The 17,216-nt window shown below is 34.0% G+C and overlaps 2 protein-coding genes across 4 annotated transcripts; both read right to left on the minus strand.

The window, feature by feature from the left end:
- Positions 1-5,111: 5,111 nt before the first annotated feature.
- Positions 5,112-8,800, minus strand: LOC106404708 (peroxidase 30-like). Of its 3 annotated transcripts, none has more exons than XM_048758417.1 (8): positions 8,501-8,800; positions 8,095-8,283; positions 7,861-8,023; positions 6,673-7,775; positions 6,366-6,466; positions 6,128-6,242; positions 5,985-6,046; positions 5,112-5,379 (listed from the first exon to the last, which is right to left on the minus strand). In XM_048758417.1, exons 1-4 carry the CDS (start codon positions 8,711-8,713, stop codon positions 7,360-7,362), a joined length of 981 nt encoding a protein of 326 aa, XP_048614374.1. In that variant the 5' UTR covers positions 8,714-8,800; the 3' UTR covers positions 5,112-5,379; positions 5,985-6,046; positions 6,128-6,242; positions 6,366-6,466; positions 6,673-7,359. The 3 variants fall into 3 exon arrangements, with proteins under 3 accessions (XP_048614374.1, XP_048614373.1, XP_013700849.1); XM_048758416.1 differs by having other exon boundaries at positions 5,475-6,046; XM_013845395.3 differs by having other exon boundaries at positions 5,112-6,046.
- A 6,284-nt stretch (positions 8,801-15,084) lies between these two features.
- On the minus strand, positions 15,085-16,908 carry LOC106403486. The gene is made up of 4 exons (XM_013844309.1): positions 16,789-16,908; positions 16,221-16,620; positions 15,681-16,119; positions 15,085-15,613 (listed from the first exon to the last, which is right to left on the minus strand). The coding sequence occupies exons 1-4, from the start codon at positions 16,906-16,908 to the stop codon at positions 15,085-15,087; spliced, it is 1,488 nt and encodes a 495-aa protein (XP_013699763.1).
- Between the last annotated feature and the right edge of the window lie 308 nt (positions 16,909-17,216).

Genomic DNA, 17,216 nt, shown 5'->3' on the forward strand with positions numbered 1-17,216 from the left:
GAATTTGTTGTACCTCCGGCCACCGTTGACATCTACAACACCGAATTTGTTCAACCGAACACCTCTATTGACGACGGGGTCGAACCATTCACACTTGAAGAGGACGCATTTTAGCTTCAATATCCCTGGGAATTCGACTTCAATAATCTCCGTCAAGATTCCGTAGAAATCTGTTTCTCCTTTCACACAAATTCCATAGTTACTGGTTGCCCGCTGTTTACCATACTCATATGTGTGAAAAGTATAGCCTCGTGTGAAATACATCTGTGATGTGGTGACCTTTACAAGTGGAGATTGAATTACTTCGTGTAACCACTTAGGATAATCTGCATCGTCGTCATAATCAACCTATTTAAAAATAAAAAGAACGTTGAAATACAAATCATTCATGTATGAAAATTTTAAAAGTATTTGATTAATACCTGATTCTTCAACCACTTAACAAAGTGTTGATCTTTTCTTTTGTCTACGTCACTTGTGGATATACCAGGAAATGTTTCTTCGACTTGTGAAACAAACATGCTGTAAAATCACATTTTACATGAATTAATCTCTCTCAATTATATAATGTATACTCAATTTAAGTTACCTTTCAAAATAACGCATCAATGGATCCTCGCAATTGAGTAGAATATAGGTGTGTGCACTATGAGCGTCTTCTTCACTCGACCACCAAACCTGTTTTGATTTCCCACCAAGTCGTCCAATCTGGCTAAAGATTTCTGGAACACCAACAACTGCATATGTGGGCGCAACGCCACCATCATCATATCTTCTTGGAGCTCTTCTTCGGGTACGTACTTTTGACGCAAAGTAGTACGATGTGAAGTGAGAAACTTCTTCTGTCAAACTTCCAGCAATTATAGAACCTTCAACTTTGGCGAGGTTCTTTGCTTTTCCCTTCAAATATTTCATGGCTCGCTCGTACTGATACATCCATCTGTAATGTACCGGTCCACGAAGCAATGCCTCATATGGGAGGTGGATAGCTAGATGCTCCATCACGTCAAAAAAGCCTGGAGGAAATATCTTCTCCAAGTTGCACAATAAGATAGGAATGTTCTCCTGAAGCTGTTCTACGACTTCTTCTTTAAGAGTGCGTGTGCTCAAATCCCTGAAAAATGCTCCAATGCCTATTCCAAAAAAAATTAAACACATTGTTAGTCAAATACTATTATTGTAAACTAAACCAATTTAATATTATTGTCCTATTGTAAACTACCTGCAAGTGCTTCATGTACGTTTGTTGGAAGTAGCTCCGCAAATGCAAATGGCAGAAGTCGTTGCATAAAGACATGACAATCATGACTCTTCATCCCGGAGAACTTTTGACCCTTTTCAACACATCTTGAAAGATTTGAAACATACCCATCAGGGAACTTCACTTCTGATGCCACCCAATTGAACAAAACCGACTTTTTTTCTGAAGACAATCTAAAAATTGGAACGGGAACTTGGCCATTGCTTTTTATATGTAACTCACTTCTTGAGCAAATATCCGGCAAGTCCAACCTCGATTTTATGTTGTCTTTTGTCTTCCCTGGGACATTCAATATTGTATTCATGATGTTCTCAAAGAAATTCTTCTCTATATGCATCACATCAAGGTTGTGGCGCAGAAGAAGATCCTTCCAATATGGTAACTCCCAAAATATACTCTTCTTGTGCCAGTTGTGATGAACACCGTAAGAATCAGGCATATTACGAGGGACATGCCAATTACCACCCCAGCGAACTGTTTCGTTAGCTCCGTAGTAGTCGATTTGCGCTTCAATTTGTTCTCCAGTTAGATATGGAGGAGGAGTGTCTCTCACAACCTTTTTGTGCCTAAACAAATTCTTGTTTCTTCGGTACGGATGGCCAACTGGAAGAAATCGACGGTGACAATCGAACCAACTTGTCTTTCTACCATTCTTCAGTTGAAATGCATCTGTCGTTCCATTACAATATGGACAAGCTAATCTCCCATGTGTAGTCCATCCAGACAACATCCCATAGGCAGGAAAGTCACTTATGGTCCACAAAAGCATAGCTCGCATCGTAAAATTCTTCTTCGTTGAGCAGTCATACGTCCTCACCCCTGTTGACCACAAATCCTTCAACTCTTTTATCAGTGGTTGTAGGAAAACATCAAGTGACCTTTTTGGATGCTTCGGACCGGGTATTAATATGGTCAAGAATAAAAACTCCCGTTGCATGCACATCTCCGGTGGCAGGTTGTATGGCGTAAGAAAGACGGATGGATAAGTCATCTCACCATCCGTCTGAGTATGCTCGGCATGCCACCTCATCTTTCCAGCAGTTTGCTCCGATTGGTACAATCTTTTCAATCTATCTGTAATTGGTAGGTACCACATCCTTTGGTACAGTACCCTATTACGTCCCCTTCCTTGCGGCTTGAATCGTGGTTTCTTGCAGAATCGACATTCTTCCAACTTCTCATCATCTCCCCAGTAGATCATGCAGTTGTCGATGCAAACATCTATCATCTCCGAAGGCAACCCAAGACTATAAACCAGTTTCTGAATCTCATAATAAGAATCAGCAGACTCATTGTCTTCCGGCAAATACTCTTTAAATAAATCTGCCCATTCGTTCATGCAACTTTCAGGTAGATTGTGATCAGTTTTAATATTCATCATTCTAGCAGCCAATGACAATTTAGAGAGACCTTCTCTACAACCACTGTAAAGTGGTTGATTTGCCGCATCTAACATTTCATAAAACTTTTTTGAATCTATGTTAGGTTCTTCATCTTCATCATCATGAGCTACGAATGCATCAGTTACCATATCATGAACCCTATCATAATCTACCATTGCCTGATCCTCCTGATGGTAACTATGTGCATTATGCAATTGATGATCAACCGGTTCTTCTTGAAAGTTGCTATTACTACTACTAGCTTCATTCTGATCATAACTATAACCTTCTCCATGTTGAAACCAGATATAATAATTTGGCGTGAAACCTCTATTTACTAAATGCTTCCAAACATTTTCACGATTTGCCAACTTTGAATTGTTACATTTTCTACAAGGACAGAATATTTTACCGCTTTCTTGGGCGAGCGGTGTAGAATCTGCTTGATGCATAAAACGCTCCAACCCAGCAAGATATTCTTTCGTCACTCTCCCGTTAGCATCTCTATGCATATACATCCACCTCCGCAACTCGAAAATATTTCCCAAGCCCGACATTTTTTTCACGTTTTTTTTTCTTGTTGGTGTGCTTAAAATTATGTTCAAACCTCCATATTTATAGAAAATTTTCGAATCTGGTAGTTGAATTTTGCTACGAATTTACGACGAAATATTAGGTTGGTGGAAAAAAAAACGTGTTAAGTTGGTGGATTTCTCGTTCTTTCCTCGTAAGTTATTTCCTCGTAAAAATCATGCTAATTTTACGACGAATTTGCGACGAAACACATTTTTCTCGGAAAAACCACGTCAACTTACGACGATTTTACGAGGAAACGCATTACTCAGTATTTTACAAGGCCGTTACGAGGAAACTTTATTTCCTCGCAATTTCATCGTTAAGTCAACGTAATTTCACGAGGATTAGTTTTCATCGTTAAATTTCCTTGCTAAAACTGTGTTTTCTTGTAGTGCATCGACTTGTATACCGGTTCTTTATTTGTTGTCTTCAATTTATCGTTTTAACCAAAATAATTTTGTCGACCTTTTTAACTAAAATTTAAATTTAACATTTATTGTTGCTATTTAATTTATGTTTTTTTTAAGTTTGTTTGTGATAGAAAGAAAATTTTGCTTCATGATTTGAAATATTTTTAGTTGTAAATTTATAGAAAGTTTACTTTCTTACCATTGTTGATGTAATATTAATTTTAGAGTTTTTTATTTTAATTATTTAATTAATCAGATTTTTTGGAAATAATTTTGAATATTAATATTATTTTTATGTTTGTTGGGTAGTGTTTGTGTGCTCGGTCATCCCTTTAAGCAAGGCTGAGATACTTGCTCAAACATGGTCTTGAATGACCTATCGAAACCAGGTATGAGTGAGGACTTCAAACCCAACTTAAAAGCTTTCTGAAATTTATAAATGGTAGATATATACAAAAATTATCACTGTCTGAGACCTGGAATTAGGTTTTTAATCAAAAATTCTGAAGAACTCTTAACTTAAATCTGATTAAACACATTGCATAAGTTTCTGAAAATAATTTATATAGAAAAACGGTTTAAGAATTCTAACTCCTACGGTTTGATCATGCCCTACAATCTGAGTTGCAAACCTACGAACTGCATTATTATTATTCTCGCATTTGCCTCACTTATTCTTTTGTGTTTCATGACCTTTTTTTTAGGTTCCATGACCTTTGTCTATGATGCTTTGATAGTATTGTGTACAAACTCAATATTAAATTTTACTTTAGTTATACACATTCTAAGTTATTATCCAGGCTACACATGTTTATATTAATAATTTGTTTTATATTTATAGTAATTTTAAAATTATCAAAATAGAAGATCGTTTTTAAAATTGTAACCTTTTAATTAACTACCATTTTCTATATTTTGGATTTATATATACATAAGTGAAATGTAAAAAAGTATTTAAAAAGGGAAGAGTCTCTATTCAGTATGTAAATGAGACATAAGTTTTAAAGAGTCTCATCCTCAAAAGAAAGCTTTAAAAAGACCCAAACTACAGCAAACGCAGTTTCCCTTGATCTAGAAAACGTAGTAGTAACCCAGATCAAGAAGCATTAGTACCACAACAGCAGCTGGAGCAGCCCAAACCATGTAGTTAGTCTGCTTCTTACGCTTGAGCATTGGTCTCGGGAGTGTTTCCGGTCCTCCTCTATAGCGGATCCTGTTCCTTATTGGTTTCTCCTTCAAGACTTTCTTTTCCTTCTTTGGTTTCTCCTCCACTGGAGCTTCAATCTCCTCCTTCTCAGCCTCAGAAGCTTCAGGAACTTCCTCAGAGATGGCCTCCTATGCGTTGCTGCCTCCTGTCTTCTTCTTGGCCGCCTTCTCTCGCTCCTGCAACACACAAAAAAAGAAGATTATTAGAATGAAAAGAGAGAAGGCAAAGAGCATTGATATTGATATCTTTTGTTCTTTCTTCTCAGGTTCCTTTTGAGCTCTTATGGCAGCTTTAGCAGCGGCTTTCTCTGCCAGCTTCTTTTTCCTTTCCATGGCTAGCTTGGCTTTAGCAATCTCCTCTTGCTTTCTCATCTCTTTCACCGTAGCTTCATCTAGATCTAGAATTACTTCCACATCTTGAGGTAACTTTCAACGTAGCTTCATCTAGATCTAGATTAACTATTTACTAAAATTTTCTAGAAGTCTCCTTGAGGCCGTATCTTTGGCTCCAATATTTTGCCCCAGAGTCCTGACTGAGGCTCCCCTGCACAAAAAAAAAAAAAAAACTTGAAACTGTAAGATCAAGCCAGATTTTAAGAGTAATATTAACATTGTACAACTGAGGCTCCCCTGCACAACCTCTTTGGCATCTGGTCTAACATGTAGCAATCTGTGATGTCTAAGTAGGTCAGTGACATTCTCGGCAATTCATCAAAGGAACGATGTTTAGCTCCAAAGAACGATTGCATACTATTCTTTCACTGGTTGATTTTTTCAAAAAGATGTAATTCTAAATAACATTCATTGTTATAACATTCATTAACGAACCGGCAGAGAAAAGCCAAACATAAACTACTCATGAACAACTGTTTTCTATCCTGACGAACTGTACTCTTCTACAATCTCACCGGCCAAATTCCTGACATACTCGTGACCCCAAGATCCGATGTCACCCTCTGATCCAGTCAACCTGTATCCTAAGCTTTCCTCAAAAAGAGTATTGCATAATAAAGTCAAGCACCAAAAACTACCTCAAATTCTAGCAAAGAACCACAAAACACAACACTGTTTTAAGGTATATCATAAGATGAAGCACACAGAAAGTTAAGTTTTTATCAATTCCTACTATAATAGCACGAAAGCACATACCCTTTGACCCTCAGCAGACATGGTCAGTGCCAAGACAGACATAGTATATCAGCCAGCAATTTCTGCAGATACATAAAAAGCGATCTTTAATCCATACACAGTAGAATGAGCAAGAAGATGGTAATGATTTCTTGAAATTGTACCTTTGACTCCACCAAATTTTTATGAAACTCCTTAAGAGTTCCATAGTGAGGACGGAGAAACTTGAGGGGTTTTGGAACCGACGTCATGGAGCTTGTTGAGGCACGGATCTCCTGCCTACAGATTAAAAAAAAAACATAGACTAAATTAAAATTATACTATGAAATCCAAAAAAAAAGATTATATGAGTATTATCAGCTAATTAAATCGACAATAGGTTAAGAGAAACACACGAATTACCTCATGCTTTCGAGAGAAGCCTTCTGCAGTTCAGGATTAGGGTCTTGAACCCTCTCAACATAGAGCTCCAGGTTCTGCTTCAGTTGCAAGTCCTCTTCAGACTACAAATCACATCAGATGCCAAACATATCATATAGCAATCACTTTAGCAAGGCTTTCAAAACCAACAAACAGCTTTTCAGTTAAACCCTAAATCTCTACATTAGTGCAATATCTACAGCTTAATCGTAAATCTCCACTAACTCTGATTATGAACTAACTCTTGCAGCCAAGCAAAGATTCAAATAGAATGAGAAATCGTGCTTACCAGATCTTCCTCTTTCTTATCATCCTTCTTCTTGGGATCCTTAGAAGGAACCTTGGTCGTAGTTTCATCCCGCTTCGCACCATCACCAACTCTGTTCGGATCTGGACCTGGAGCCATCTCAATAAATTGTGGAGGATGTATTGATTGATCCTGGATCAGATCGTAAAACGGAAACGAAGAGAGGAAGAGCAAAGGGTTTCACGAATGGATCTAGCAAATTGGGGTTTGGAGAAATAAGAAAGGGAAATGTGAATCTCTCCACTTTCAGCAGATCGAAAGGTGAAACCAAGAAGGCCAAGAGCAAACGCATGAGCTTCCTGGACCAACATCATTAACATTCTATCTTTAAAAAAAAAATCGAAGCCCAACAAACTACAGCCGAGATGACGTGTCAAAAAAGATCTCCTGATTGGTCGATTTTTTCTGCCGACGTGGAGGACTTCTCCATTGAGAATATTCAGCTTTTAGTTATTGTATGATTCCATTGCAACTATTGAAGATATTATTATAAATTTTCATTTTAATTGAACAACAAACAGATAATGTTTGGGTTTATAAACCCAAATCAAACAACACCAAAATCAAATTAAACAACAGTTTTACACTCGAGAGTCAAAACACAACAACAATGAACAATTTAGAAAGGAAAAACAGAACATAGCAACAACAACACTCTGATCAGGCTAACTAACTTCCGGCAACAGAACAAACTGTCCTGATCACACCGGCTGAGCCCGTCTTCACTTTAACTCTCCCCATCTTCTCCATCGACTTAGCGAAAGCCTTGTAAAACTTCTCTTCAGAACCATTGACCAAGTCGTTGATCATCTTTAACGTAGCTGAGTTTGTCGTCAAGGCAGAATCAGACTGAAAGAGACCTCTCCTCTTCAAGACAAGCCTGTAGTAACTGAGATCGAAGCTTTTACGGCTACCAGGATCCATCTCGAGAATGGTGGTGTTGTCGTTGAGGCTCTTACATTTGTTGGCCTTTAGGTTCGCTGCGTACTCGCTGTCCAGAGCTGGATCTTGTTTGACTGTCGTCGAGAAGTTGTAGAGGCGAGTATTCATGGAAGAACAATGAGAGACGCCAATAGTGTGAGCCCCTAAAACGAAAACAAAAACAGGAACGTGTGAGGCCCGTACCGAGACCACTAAGCAATTTGGTTATTTCCGGTTATTGAAACGTACCGGAGAGCAGGACAAGGTCTTTGAGATTAAGGCCTTGGTTAGCGAAAAGTCGTTGTAACGTGGTGAAGTTACTAGTTGGCGGGGGAATGTTGTTCGAAGCCTCAGTCAAATTTGAGATCCTACCGTCTCTTCTTCCGGTCGGAACACTCCACCAAGGACCTCCCTGTACAAAATTTTTCAGTTATAACTTCATTATTGTTTAACTTACAAAGTGAGCTGCAAGTGTTTACTTACGGTGGCAACAACTGCGTCTCTAGCGGTCAAAGCGATGATATCAGCGCAGGATACAGTCCTCGAACACTCTGCTTCGAGAATAGTCTTTATTCTCTCCACGAAACCGAATCCTCTAAGTGTTAGATTTGGTGGTGCATCTTTCTCTGCGTTCCCAGATGTTGAATTTATCAACACTGATCCATCACATCCCTTTATTGTTGTTCAAAACCAATGTTAAAAAATATTCAGCAATCTCAAATATTCTCCTCTATCTCAAATTTTACTACTATCAAATTACTAATTTTTATATTTGATATTCATCATTTTGTTAAGCTATTGAACTTGATGTGTGTGGATGTTTATTTATATATATACATAGGAAAATACAAAACATACATAAATAATTGAAGCTAGATTGAATGAATACCCTGACGAAGCAATCATGGAAGTGCATTCTGATGAGAGGAGCTGCAAGAGAAGGACCATTATGGATATGTTTTTCAATATGATCCGAAATTATTTTCTCTGCTTTTGGACAGCTTTTGGCGTAGAAATTCATTTGAAGCTGACCATCGGATGATACAAACATTCCCATAAGAAACATCGCTGCAAAGGCAGCCATGACATGTAATAGCTTCATCGTCTTTATTGAGTAGCTTCCTCGATCTTGTTTCTCAATACTCTCTGGTTTTGTGTCACTGAAGAGAGACAAGATATAGAGCAATAATGGAGGGTCTATTTTATAATAGGAGATCATATATAATAGTATTCTGAAGTAAAAATGTAAAAATTTAATTTTCTATTTTTATTTTTGTCTTAATAGCATCACTAAATTTATATAAGTATTTACTTCACTCGGAAAAAAGTTCGACTGCATCTAACCAATAACACAAGTTTTTAACCGTTTAAATAATTAACCTTGTAAAAGATGATGTCAAAAAAAAAGAGTAATTAATCGTATATAAACATAATCAATTTATTTCAATACATCATTGTATAACATGTAATATATCATACAATAACTTTTACTTTCTAAATATCTATAGACTCAAGATTATAAATTATTTTAGTTTAGTCATTCCGCGAATCATCACCTAGTATATATATAATAGTATTCCGATAGTAAAACAGATCAATTAATTAAAATTGATGTCATAAATTTTGGTGCAGACATTTCTTTATGTACCTCTACTTTTCTCCTTTCTCTTTCTTGCTTTTAGTTTTTATACTAATTTTTCTGGCGAGAGACTCTTGCAAAACTTAACGTGAATGCTCTAATAAAAGTAAATAACTTCTGTAAAGATGAATTAACCGACACAATTATGTAAAAGGCAAACTATATCATATTTTATGTTTTATATAAATAAAAGAAAAGCTGAAATAGACAGGAAAAATTAACAAATACTCCACGTATCATTTTTTTGACTTTTAAGTAAGGTGTTAACACTCGTTAACAAAAAAAAAACAAAACTTGTTAACACATGTTGACAAAAAAAACAAAACTAAGTTGTTAACATCCAAAATTATTACTTAAAAAAAAAAACCTTGAAATATCTGAAGTGATAACCATAATTCATCCCTTTATTCTACATCTAGTGTTTTTTTTTTGTAGACAGAAGAGAGATTTTAAAATATGATTGATTTGTATTAAATTTTTATTTTACTTACAGACCTAAAGATATAGGGAGTTTTTCTTTATGCCAACTATAGAGTTTATTTGTATAGGATAGAATCAAAGAAATTACAAAGATAAAGTTATGAGAGATCGAGAGTCCATCATGCATGTATCAATGACTAGAAATATGAGGACTTTTAAAATCAAAATCACATGTGAATTGTGTATCTTTTTTTAAAAAAAATTGAGAGGACTATTGCATAACTTTGTATATTATTTCTTTTTCTTTAAAAATACAATAATTGCTATTTACACGCACGCATCAAGGTATCATATACATGATATAATTGCTTTTGCGGTCCAGTGATATATATTGTTGAACAATCTTTGTTGAAAATGGGTAAAGTTGTTTATGTCACTGTTCACACAACTGAAAATATAACCAATGTTTTATAGTCACTCGACTTAATATAAGATCATCTTCAATGGGTTGTTGAATCACAAAAGGAAGAGAGAGATGATGCTATATAGTGTTCTGTTATTGGTAATTAATATTTTGGATTTACAATAGTTGTTCACTTGTTTGTAATAATTTTTTATAAATAAATTTGTTAAAATGAACAATTTTTTTATGTTAGTAGAATTATGTTAAAATGAACAATTTTTTATCTGATATTTATATATTTAAAGCTATAGTCCCGACTATATTTTTTTTAATTTTATTTCATCAATAAATTTATTTATTTCAATAAAAAAATTATCATCCCACAATAATTATGAAATAACATTTAAATCCAAATAAGTTCAATATATTAAAAATTGATTAATCATCTATATACCTTAACTGTTTATAAAATCAAAATTTATTTGTTAAAATACTCTTACAATGAATTTTGATGAAAATATAAATAATTATGCAAATTACTTACTTATTTTACCATAAATCATTTTAATAAAAAAATATATTTATAGTTATATTATTTTTTAGAATATTAATAATAATTACAAATATAGTTTAAGTTTATAATATGTAGCCAGATTCATTAACTATTTTGAACTATCTTATTTGAAGAATCTTACCAAAAATTCAAAATTTTATCATTAAATTTATACATGTCATCATTTTGACTAAACATGTCATCAATATTTTTTTTAAAAACATTATTAAATTATAGATGTGCATCATTTTGAGATATAACACAAAAAGAGAGAAAATTTTCTTCAAAAGTATATTATTTTGAGAAAAAAAATTAAGGATATAAATACTATCCTTCTTAAAATTTGAAGGAACGTTATTTACAACCTCATTTTTACTATTGAAAATTTTGTTTACAAATTGATCTTTAAATTTTTGTATAGTTTTAATTTTTTACCTAAAAGATTACATATTTGTTTTATACTTTATTGAAATTAATAATATTTTATTAATAAAATTAAGAGTTCATATAAATCATTGTCTGTTCTTGTAAAACTAAATTTATGTATGAAATAAAGATTTATTTATCATTGGCTCATAAATATAAACGTTGAAGGTTTAAAATCCATTTCAATTTAAAATTGACTTTCTAGTCAATTTTTTTTTAGAAAAATACATAGTGTTATCAATTAATAATAAATATAACAGGAATCTTCTATTTCAAAAAAGAAAATAAGGACAATTTGGAAAAAATTCAAACTCATTTTGAGTTTACGTGAAAACTTTGATAATAATCATGTAAAATGTCATACAAGAAAAACGATCAGATCTGAACATTTTTAATATCATTTATATTTAAATTTCCAAAAACACTTTTTACCTTGATTAAAGCAATAAAAGAATTGTAAAAGACAAGAAAATATGATAAGAAGGAACAACGAAAAGGAAAGATACCAACGCATAATCACCTAAAACCCACTTACACAAATAAGTCTACGAATCAATATTTGTCTAAGAGAAATAATAATACACATGGAAAATTAGGTATTAATACGCGGATATGAATTTTCAGTTTTTAATTATTTATTTTATTAAATGATGTATTTGTAATATTCGTTCATATTATATTCATTAAGTAAATATTTTTTTTGCATCTTAAACTATCTATTTTTTTTACGAATGTGTGATATCATATAAAAAATATAAAAAAATGAGTATATAGAGTTAATTAGATAATTGTAAAAACAGGAAAAAAAAAATTCGTGTGCGATATCATATAAATAATGATCCACCCAGTTAACAAAACTAATGATTTTTATATGTGTAATTTTTTTTTATTTTGACCATTTCCTTAAAACTATATTAAATTTTACATATTTTAATTAGAATATTTTTAATATCTTTACCTTTTTATTTGAAATGCAACTCAATATTTTTTTAAAAATTATAACAAAATATTTAAAAAATATTTTTAGAATTTGTTTGAAAAATGCGAAAATTAATTTTTGAATTAAAATTATCCTAAAATATGATAAATTTTGATGTAAACGAAAACTCAAATTATGTCAAAAATAATTATATTCAATGATAATAACAATTTAAATTGATTATTTTTAAGAAAATACATTTACAAAAATATTGTTTGAAAGAAAATTCATTTATCTTTCAAATATAAAATGCAAATATTATAATTAATTAATAAAAAGTATAAATAAAACCATAAATTTAGCAAATGACAACTGAGTTATATTATGTTAAAATTTTCTTTCTAACAATTTAGCAAATGACAAATAAGTTATGAGCAAATAATACCATATAATTTTTAAAAGCATAGCCATTCTTAAATATTTTTGAATAAATAATTATTTTTAAATTTAATCAACTGACAATAATATCCGTACAATTCTATGAGTCAAATTCTACTTTTATTGATGCATGTTATATATTAGTGCTGCATGTTTTAGGTAACATTTTAATGATGCACGTTTTTTAAAATCTCTATTATTAAAATTATGCACGTAAGGATAACTCATGAGTTTTCTTGGTTGATTAAATGACATTATGTCCAAATTTAGTTAAGGATATTTCATTAAGGTAAGTGAAAAAGACAAACAATAAAATATGAAGTTTAAATTCATTTAAGCATATTTCATTAATTTAACTGAAAAGATAAGTAATAAATTAGATAGTTTTATTCGTTTTAGGATATTTCATAAATGCAACTGAAAAAAACAAGCAAAAAAATAAGAAATTTAATTAATGAAATAAGAACATTTTTAAATGGGTACTTCTATTTTAATAATATAGATGTTTTGTTCTCTTTCTCACCTCCCTGAGATGCCACTACGAAGCTTTCATGCATATTTTAGCTATAGATCGAAGTTTTTTTTTTAAATCAAAGTTATACATAATATTCATGCAGATGGGGAATAATTTCGATATACACTACTTGAAGATTTTGTAACGTCTGTACTGTTCACGGCTAATGTACTATCCATGTCCGCTATCTCGGTCTGTAGAACCATTTCAATCCAATAGAAGGGTGCATTAATTTTTCGAAGGCTCAATAGTCTTGTTTACTGATCTTTCAATTACCACCCAATCTTTCTCCGTACTTTGGTCTCACTCACACGGTATCGCGAAACATTTTCCGATAGGTCATCCATCATTTCATTATTCCAGTCCTATCACGCTTAACACTGAAGTTCTAAACAGATGTGTGACCGAAAATGTAAGTCAACTTTGGTGACATAGATAGCCAAATCAATTCTCTTAAGCTTTTCCACATATACCAGATATCAGGATTTTACAATTCACCCCCACTCACAGAGTGCAACGCCCCCGTTGCGCACCACGACATGTCTCAATACGTCTCTCTGATCAGAATCGAAATAGCTAACTAACTCTGATACCACTTGTAACGCCTCAACCACCCACGGCTAATGAGCCATCCACGCCCGCTCCGGTCCGTGGTCCCATCCACCCAATACTGACCCTTCAATCACCACCCAACTTTTCTCTGTGCTTTGGCCTCAATCACACGATATAAGGAATCACTTTCCGATAGGTCACTCATCATTTCACTACTCCAGTCCAAGCATGCTTAACCATAGAGTTCTAAACGGATGTATAACAGAAAAGATAAATTAACTTTGGGAATATAAATAGTCAAATCAATTTTCTTAATCATTTCCACTTATACCAGATATCGGGATGTTACAGATTTCACATAGTTTAAATGTTTAAGTATTAATATATATAACGTGTACACACATATATATACTAGGGCCGGCCCGCCCTATGAGTGATATTATAAATCAAAAATAATTTAAATAGCTAGAGTAAATTTCTATTGTTAAATTTGATATATCAGTGACAATTAGTCAAATGCTTTGTTGGGTTAAAACTATACTATATATATATATACTATATATTTGTGCTTATATTATACTGTAAATTATTGATTTGTGTTTATTTGTGCTTATATTTTACTACTCCAAAAACTGTTAAATTTCCATTGAAATTTTGTGATTTCTGATTAAATATTTTTAACAAAATACAAATGATCAAAAAAACGTACGAAAAATAGTTTACAGTAAAATATATTCCATATAAACTAATTAATAATGTAAATATTGATTTTAATAGTTGCATTGTATTTTTAATAACTATTATAAGGTAATAAAAGGATAACACTATTTGTTTTTTTTTTCATATAATACTCATTTTTTTAATATCACTATTACATTTTTTTCCGTTTATATTTATGTTTGATTAATTTATGCCGTATGGATTATATTTTATGAAGTTACGTGACACACCAGCTGTGTTGATTTATTTGAAATGTATTTATTTTAATTGATGTGTAAAATAAAATAAAATAAATATAGTTGAAACCAATTGTTTGACTTCTGTGTATGTTTTAATATGATGTTTCTTCATCAGAACTGGAAACGTAGAATTGACTGCCGAGTTTTGAAGACAATGTCTTCATCGAAGCTCAAAAGCGTTGGATACCCAATTGACTGTTGTTTCTGCATTGAAAGAGATGCAGTCAGTATTTTTTTAAACATCGGATCAGATATAATAGAAGAACGTATCCAGTTCAATGCTAACCTATGTGTCTCTGCTGCCCAGTATATACGCTGGTTGTTTTCACTGTGATTCGTGAGGTGTTCCGAGTGAGCAGTGCAAAGGAATGGTGTTGTTAGTTTCTGTAAACGAAATCAGGTCGATACTGATGCATAAGAAAAATGCTTAGATCTAACATGAGTCACTCAGACATCCCTGAAGATTTCCTTGTAGACGATATTAGTCACTCCATCTTCACCGTCTATGTCGGAAGTTTCGTCTAATATTTTCATACCAGTTGGAGTTGTCACTCGATACATGGCAACGTACAATTGTCCGTGAGTAAAAACATGGCGAGGAAAATATAAAACAACTTGTTTCAGGCTCTGTCCTTAACTCTTGTTTGTTGTCATGGCGTAGCACAATCTGATTGGGAATTAGTGTCGACGAAAGACGAGGGATGAATGGTGTCAGTGGGACTCAGCTGTATCCTAGGAATCAAAACTTGTTCTCCAACATCTGTCCCAGCCATGATTTCGGCTGCAACAACCCTGTTACCAAGTCGTTTGACCATCATTCTTGTACCATTACACAAACCTTGATCCTTGTTAAGATTGCGCAGCATCATCACTGGAGCTCCAACTTTCAAACACAATATGTGGTTGGGCATGCTAGGAAATTCTAGTGAATTTAGATACTTTTGAGGGTAATGGTTGGTCCAGTCATCATCCGGTGTAGCTTCTAACTCAATGGAACCAGAACTTAAATACTCTCTAGCCTGTGATGGGACCTTGGTGAGGAGATAGGCGTTTACCTCATGTACAATATTATTTGTAGGGGTCAAGACAACTCTCTCTTTAAGATATTCCTTGCTTCGATAGTTCTGGAGGAAGTTAGGATATGAAGCATCTCCTAATGCCTCATGTGAAGTTTCAGAACTAGATATCAGGAAGCCTTTGTCCACATAGATCTGATTACCTTCGTTATAATCTATACGAAGTTAACGTGTCAGCTTCCCCATCTCCGACTTCTAAGATCCATTTCGCGAAATCTTTATCTTCTTGCCGCAGTCGCATGTTTATGAATAGAGAGAATACTCGTGCCATTTTCCATAGATAATATTTGCTAATGGATGCGAGAACCATGTCTGGCCTTTTTCCATGTGGGATAACTGACAAGATCTGTCTAAAATCACCGCCAAGAAGCACCGTTTTGCCACCAAAAGGTTGGGTCGCAGCCGACGGGTTATCATGCGACAACAAATCTCTGAGAGAACGGTCTAGTGTTTCAAACGCGTGTCTGTGTGCCATCGGAGCTTCATCCCATATTATTAGGTTCACCTTAGATATTAACGCAGCTAAGCTGGACCCTTTGTGAATTTCAGACATCGAGCGATCATCTAGGTTCAGTGGAAATTTAAACCGTGAGTGAGCTGTCCTCCCGCCTGGAAGAAGTAGCGCAGCGATACCAGCAGTGGCAACTGGTATAACTATTTTGCTAGTTGGCCTAAGCCTTGCGATATAGTTCTGTATAGGTATGTCTTACCCGTTCCTCCTGCACCATATACAAAGATCAATTGTCCCGACTGATCTTCGACAAACTTCAAAACAGCATCATATACATTCCGCTGATCCTGATTCAATGCGCCAAACAATTGTCTATGCGTCTCAGCCTCTTTCCTAACGTCATAGATCAGTTCCTGACGTAAATCTGGGTTGTCTATCTCCGATAAAATTGATTTATCTGGCTGAGGCATATTATCGTAGTCTGCTAGCGACTGATTATGTTCTTTCACGTGCTTTTCCACCTCAAGTAGAGTATACTGCTTCAACTGCTCATCTTGTAAGTCAAGTTCTAGAAATCGAAATTCCTTTCGTTTAATGTAAAATATGTCCGCAGCTAATAACCTCCAGGTATGGTCCGAAAGCTTAAGTGGGTTTATGACCTGACAGTATACCAGGATAAGCACAAACAATTTTCTTAGCTGCCGACCAGTAGCCCATAAGGATGGCTCTTCTATTGCTTCATGCCACTCCCTATCATCATCAAGTAAACCTCATGCATAACACATTTTCTTGAACTTCTTTAAAACCACATCACCAACGGTGTATACCTCGTCATAACCTCTAGGACCCCTCACAATATTTAATAAAATCCTTAAGAAGTACGAATCACCAGCTGTTGGACTGATATACACGACCCTGCCAATGGCTTCGTCTTGCTGCCTAGGCATCCATTTTTACTGGCTGAATGGTAAACAAACCTCGAAGGAAATTCAACATATGTCAGTTCCCTTGCTTCTTCATATGTGTCGCAAGCCTCAAAAAATGCCGTCAACATTGTCTTATCAATATATTCTCGCAAGAAAACATCTTATAAGCCATCGTCCTGATCAAAGACCATCATATGCTACCCTGGTAGATGTATTGGGAATTTCACAACATTGGGCTGGTTATAGTGGATGGGATATGCGAATAACCTCCATGAACCCTCACAAGCTGAGATATAGCAACATTCCAAGAACCGATATATCTCATTAAG

This window comes from Brassica napus, chromosome C5, assembly GCF_020379485.1.
Source record: "Brassica napus cultivar Da-Ae chromosome C5, Da-Ae, whole genome shotgun sequence".
NCBI lineage: Eukaryota > Viridiplantae > Streptophyta > Magnoliopsida > Brassicales > Brassicaceae > Brassica > Brassica napus.

Excerpts from the sequence above, each read along its gene's own strand:
- LOC106404708 (XM_048758417.1), bottom strand. The coding sequence starts at position 8,713 with ATGAAGCTATTACATGTCATGGCTGCCTTTGCAGCGATGTTTCTTATG. Across the intron at positions 8,024-8,094 it reads GAGACGCAGTTGTTGCCACC|GGAGGTCCTTGGTGGAGTGT; the intron begins GTAAGTAAACAC and ends AATTTTGTACAG. Across the intron at positions 7,776-7,860 it reads AGACCTTGTCCTGCTCTCCG|GGGCTCACACTATTGGCGTC; the intron begins GTACGTTTCAAT and ends TTTTCGTTTTAG.
- LOC106403486 (XM_013844309.1), bottom strand. The coding sequence starts at position 16,908 with ATGCCTAGGCAGCAAGACGAAGCCATTGGCAGGGTCGTGTATATCAGT. Across the intron at positions 16,120-16,220 it reads ATATGGTGCAGGAGGAACGG|GCGGGAGGACAGCTCACTCA; the intron begins GTAAGACATACC and ends TACTTCTTCCAG. Across the intron at positions 15,614-15,680 it reads GGAGATGGGGAAGCTGACAC|TTCTGAAACTTCACATGAGG; the intron begins GTTAACTTCGTA and ends CCTGATATCTAG.